This window comes from Lygodium microphyllum, chromosome 20, assembly GCF_053477565.2.
Source record: "Lygodium microphyllum isolate KBCC chromosome 20, Lygodium_microphyllum_v1.1.10, whole genome shotgun sequence".
In the NCBI taxonomy this organism is placed as follows: domain Eukaryota; kingdom Viridiplantae; phylum Streptophyta; class Polypodiopsida; order Schizaeales; family Lygodiaceae; genus Lygodium; species Lygodium microphyllum.
In genome coordinates this window covers 127,245,202-127,251,312 of record NC_141154.1, presented here as the reverse complement: position 1 = coordinate 127,251,312, position 6,111 = coordinate 127,245,202, and the positions used below count along the sequence as shown (strand labels likewise).

At 37.8% G+C, this 6,111-nt stretch overlaps 1 protein-coding gene across 1 annotated transcript; it reads right to left on the bottom strand.

The window, feature by feature from the left end:
- Window positions 1–4,936: 4,936 nt before the first annotated feature.
- LOC148019368 (aspartic proteinase PCS1-like) lies at window positions 4,937–5,884 on the bottom strand. Its single transcript, XM_087701336.1, has one exon. It carries the CDS (start codon window positions 5,882–5,884, stop codon window positions 4,973–4,975), a length of 912 nt encoding a protein of 303 aa, XP_087557462.1. The 3' UTR covers window positions 4,937–4,972.
- Window positions 5,885–6,111: the final 227 nt, after the last annotated feature.

The following is a 6,111-nucleotide window of genomic DNA, read 5'->3' as shown; positions in this document are numbered from 1 at the left end:
TTTTGACTGAAATTGGTTTTGAAATAGGAAAATGAGACTGAAATTGGGAGAAAATAATGGATCAAAGACTGAAGCTCTGATACCACTTGTTAGAGAGAGAACCAGGGAGAGAGGAAGAGGAGAGAGAAGACTGCAAAGGAGAGAGAAAGACTACAGGAAGAGAGAGAATAAGAGTGACGAGGAGAGAGAAAGACTAGATTTGGAGTGAGAAATACAAGAAAGATAAGGAAGCCATAGAAGCTGTGAGCAAGAAGGGAGAGAAAGACTGTAATTGTATTAATGTGTCAAAAAGATATGAAAATTTACAACTTCTCTCCTTATATACCAATGTCTGTGTGACATGGCATATTATCAACATTCTAACTATTCCCAACTTCTTACACTATGGCACTAGCCGGACCTCATACTCATAACAGACAAACACACCCTCACGACCTCACGGGCTAGGAGCATCTATCTGCTGCTAAAGGACAAACTGTCCTAAAGCCTAATCTATGCGTTTGCAGTTTTATAGTCCAACGTTTATAGTTTTATAATCTATGCTGCTAACACATACATGGGAGGCAACCTCTCGATGGAAACACCGCGGCCCCACTGCAGCTCTCCTACATCGCAGGGATTAGCCCCTTGATGCGCTGCTCAACATAGTGAGTAGTGAGCACTCTCTCCTCCTCTTGCAGGCCTCGAGCGGTTGCATGACTACGTAATGCGCTAGGGTGGAGCCTGGGGGATGGGGGGCCTCGAGCATTTTCAAGTTTCATATTTCCTCTACAGGCCTACAAGCTGCATGACTTCATTTGACACGGGACACGCTCCAGTTGCCTTGAAGCTCATCACTTGTGGCTTCATTGAATAAGCTTGCTATCTCTAGACTTCAGTTGTGGCAACAAAACTGAAGGTATGTCTTTGTTTACTTGTCTACAACATAAAAAAGATTATTTGAGTATTGATTATTTGATGCTATTAAGCTTGTTTAGTGTTAAGTGTTTGAGTTTTGTAGGTAGGTGCTATGAATAAATTTTATTCTATTGAAACTTCTTAAGTCATTATAAATCATGATAGTGTATTTGAAGTCTCAACAAGTTTAGTTTAGTTTCCTACCCCTTTTGTGGTTCATCTCTATTTTTCCTTATATGCATATCCCTAAGGCCAGGACTCATTCTAAATCCTAAAAATTATGTTTTTTCTACTTTTAGATCATTTTTGTGAATATCTAAACTATAAGTATTATGCATCTATCACTAATTAGAGGCAATACTTGTGAATAGTAGTGCTATATGTTTGAGTCCATCTATGTTGTTCTCTTCATATGTAGAAAAATGAGTAGTTGTGAAAAAGTAAACTACTTATATTTTAGTTTATTTGTTGATACAAATTTTGATAATGTGGAAAGATTAATTAATTTATTGTCAAATAGAGTATCAAGGAGTGTGTATCTATATTTGCAACATATATTTACCATAAAATATTTTAGCAGTGTTGAACTTGATTGTATTGTAGGGAAATATAAGTAGATGAGGCACATTATTTGGAAATATACAAGGAGCACAAAGTGCAATATTGAGAAGAAGTCCATGTAAAACTAGCCAATAGGCAAGCTTCATTAGAGCTCTAAAGTCTAACTTGGGAAATAACCACCTTGAAATATGATATAATTGCTTTATATGATATGAATATATTTAATGCTATTGATTGGTCTACATATAAGAAAATGAGTGGATTCATATGAGTTAAGTATTGCATATGTATTGCTTGTCTTTTTATAAGTTTTTGGTTGCATGTATATTAGTTTTAAGATTTTGTCAATCTTTACTTTTAGGATGGGTAGACCAAGAAAGGAAAAATGCCAACGATTGCTAGAGTATAGTCGAGAGTTACTATATCAAATATGCATCATGTTGAAAATGAAAGTAGAGATCATTGTGTTCTCAATGAATGAAAGAGAATATATGTCCACAACTATATCTCCTCATGGAAGTTATTGTATCCATGGTCGTACTCTATTATTGATGAGGAGGGCAAGAAAATGATTAAGTGCTCAATATGCACTGCATTGAGCATGTCTAATCCTTTTGATGGAAAAGTAGCCTCACTATATAAAAGTAAGTCTTAGTTATTCATAATGCATCTAAGTCACATAAGCTAGCGGTTCGATGTAAAAAGTTTATGGCTAGTGAAAATATGAAGCATATTAAAAAACATATAGAACTTATGGTAGATAATGAGAAGTGTAGAATTATTAGTATGATACAAATCATGCATAGAGTGGCTATGAAAGATATGTCTTTAGAAGTGTTTGAAGATGAATGTAAATTTCATATATATATATATATATATATATATATGAAGACTCCCAACATGCCTCTTAGTTGTGAGTATTCATTATTCATCAATCCAACTTCAAGAAAACAATTTCTCTCAGCCATATAATAGTGTATTGGAAAGAACTAAAGAAAGAGATTGGACATAATCTTTTCTTTTCTATTCTCATTGATGAAAGTATCGATCGAAGGTTTGGGAAGCATCTAATTCTTTATCTTACATACTTGAAGGATCGAGAAATGGATCCTCATGAAACTTTCTTTGTAAAAATAATTGTGGTTGAAGATAGCAAGGCTCAATCTATGTAGTAAGGTATTTTAAAAGTGCTTCAACAGCTTGAGCTTCCACTCTCTTGATTGGTTGCTATGGGCTTGGATGGTGCCGCTTCTAAGGCTGGAAGAAGATCAAGATTGTTTGCTAAGCTTTCTAAGGATGTACCACATTTGGTTGGGGTGCACTGCATTGCTCATAAGGAAGCTCTTTTGGCCAAAGACACATGTGAATGCTTTGTAGAGATTTGTCAAGTTGATAGCTTTGCTAATAAAGTTTGAGAATGGATGCGAGATTCATGTCTTCGAAGAGTCAAAGTAAACAAACTCATGCAGACTTTCTTACCTAGGAATTATGAGATAATGAGGATTCATGGCGTGAGATGGTTGTCTTGTGAAAATATCATAAAAATGTAAATTTTTTGTATTTTATCTTTAATAATATTAAGGATGGTTTTATTGTTAGCTCTTTATTTGACTTGACAAATTTTTTTTTAGGTTAGTAAAATTTTTACCTATATTATTGGAATGTTGGAAGACTAAATCTCTAATAATGTATAAAAAAACAACAAATTTTCAATTGTTATTTATTATTCACTTCATGGTTAACATACTCAAGAAAGTTAATATTTTAAATCAAAAGATTCAAGAAAATGATTGTGACATAACAATGATGGCAAGAGAAATAGATGTGCTCATTAGTCTCTTGAAGGATTTGTATATGACTAGTTCATTTGTAAATGGTTCCAAACACTTAACTACCTTTTTGAAGGCAATGAACAAGGGAGTATTCTCATTCAACGATAAATAATGTGTACTTCATCAACATATCTCGCAGTTTACTTTATTAGTGGTGGGTAAAGGACAAGTGATCACTCTTGATGAATGTAAATGGCTAGCAAAGGCTTTCATTTAAAGATTAATATCTAACTTTGATGAAAGATTTCAAGATAGTCATTTTTTAAATGCAACAAAGTTATTTTCCTCTAAAAACTATTCGAGGGATCCGCAAATCCGAGGTCAAACGGTTAGATATTATCTCACAAAGCTTTGTGACAAGTTTGACAAAGGAGAGAGACCTTTGGTTCACTCTAAATAATGTGACGATGAATTGCAAAGATTTGTCTTATATCTCTTTTAGTCTTATCCATGAAAGGGGTTGCTTGAAGTGTGAAAGCAATGTAGTGCTAAATTAGAGTAGATGCATATGTTTCTAGCTCTATTCAAATTATGGCAGATTGCAGCAATGGTAATACTAGCAAGTTTAATTACTTGTGAAAGAGGTTTTTAAAAGCAACACCGGGTTAAAAGTGATGAGAGATCATGCTTATATCTCATCACTTTAGATATCCTCATGTTTATGTCCCTTTAAAAACCAAAAAATATGGAAGATCAAGTAGATTGGTATTTGATTCTTTAGGTTTGGAAAAATATGAAAATGAAACGCTCTCAAATTTTAGAGGAGCCATATAAGCACACCAGCAACAATAACTTTCCATTTTTCTACTAACGATAAGTATATAGTAGTAACAAATTTTTGTATTTAGACTTTAAACTTTTTTGGTAATTGCTTATAGTTGTATGACATCAGATGCATTATCTATGTCTTTTTGGACTCCTTATAAGCAGTAACAACTCTTTATGAACATACTTTTGAGATGTATAGTAGCCCCAAGCAACATGAATAGTTTTGTATAATCATACTTTTGACATGTGCATAGTAGGTGCAATAACTTTTTGTATTTAGACATCAACATTTTTATTGTTTGTTGCTTATAAATATATGATATCTAACTGTCATGTCCTCCCTTTTTGGATAACTTATAAAAAGTAGCATGAAGAACTTTTTGTTACCATACTTTTAACACATATATTACAATAGCAATAACTTTTTGTATTTAGAGTCCAACATTATTCATAGTTAGTATGTGATAAATGTAATCATAAATTTTGATCTTTGTTATTCATGTTATATGCAATGTCAAGATAAGCATTTGATCATTGTTTTTTCTTTTTACGGGCTTGAACTTTTGAGTGCACATGTAATACTTTTATTTTAGTCAAGTCTAATCTACTTTTCTCTAATTTGGTCTTCTACTACTTAGATTGGTTACGTTGGCATAATGTAAACATAATCTTTTATTGAAGTGTTGAACTAGATCAAACTTATATATTTTTAATACATAAAGTGAAGTATATTTTTTAAAAATACCATTTGTTAAAGAAATACTTATCTTATTATGGTCTTGCTACATATTTGCCTATCTTCTTAGAACGGCAAGCTCATTTTTGCCCTTCAAAAAAGAAAAGGCATAGTGCCCTTCAAATCGAAGGGCTGATCCTCGCATGTAACAAAGAGATGACCGGATTTGCAAACTTGATCAAAACTTGGCACAGTTGGCTTTGGCAATGCCAAGGCGAGAGTTGCTGAGGTCGTACTCGATCCAGTAGTTCTGGTGTTGGTAGTTGCCGATGATGTTGATCGAATCTTGCCCGGGTGATTCAGGGAAGAAGGCGAGGCAGACGATCACGACATCGCCAACGGTGTGGTTGGGGACCAGGACGCTATGGTAGTCCAACTCCATGTCGACGCCGCCGAGAAGGTGGAACGTGATGGAGGGCACACGGGGCAGGTCAACGGCGTGGGCAGAGATGTTGTAGCAGAGGTCGTCTTCGGACGTTATGAAGGGGCGCAGGTTGGTGGTTTGCGAGACCATGGCCTTCACGAGGACGTCGTAAATGGGGCGCAGGAGTTGCGTGAAGGAAGTGCCAGAGTCAAAGACGGCGCCGCCATTGCCGGACTTGGTGCCGGCAAGGTAACGGGAGGGGATCTTAAGAAGGGACTTGCCGACGCTGATGCCGGAGATGCCGACGTAGTAATAGAGATTCACCATCGGGGAGTATGGCGGCACGAAGGGGGTGTAGCGCAGCTGGGGTGCGGGACGGGGGTAGTGGTAGTCGCCAAAGAGGATGGGACCGGTGGCGTCGACTGCGGTGACGCGGTCAGGGATGCAGTAGGCCACCCTCCTGCGGCGGGCGCCGTGCAGCACCTGCGACGCGAACGAGAAGGGACCCGCGTTGAGACCCGCGACGCCGGAGTTGGGCAATGGCGCGATGTCCTGGTTGCCGGCGCACGGGGACTTGAAGGCCATGGACAGCGGCGAGTCGCACAGCACATGCAGATACGTGGCCGACCTGCTGAACTCATACGACGGCCCCTTCCCGGTGCACAGGTTGTAGAGATGCACATGCTGTGAGTCCAGAGCTGGGGTCCAACCAATCCTCCCTCTCATATTGGTTTGAGAGAGAGTGACTCAAGTCGGTGGTGTTTTAGAGGCCCCGATGCAATGTCTCCATCTCGTCGTTTGGGTCAACACTTGTCACCTTCATGGTTTGTCATACCTGTAGGCATGTCTACCCATGTGACTCCACGATTTTCTCAACCATCTCCAAGAGATACCACAACTGCAAGTACACCAGATGTATAGGGGCCTCCTGGTGATGTCGAAGAGCATGGTTG

Excerpts from the sequence above, each read along its gene's own strand:
- LOC148019368 (XM_087701336.1), bottom strand. The coding sequence starts at position 5,884 with ATGAGAGGGAGGATTGGTTGGACCCCAGCTCTGGACTCACAGCATGTG.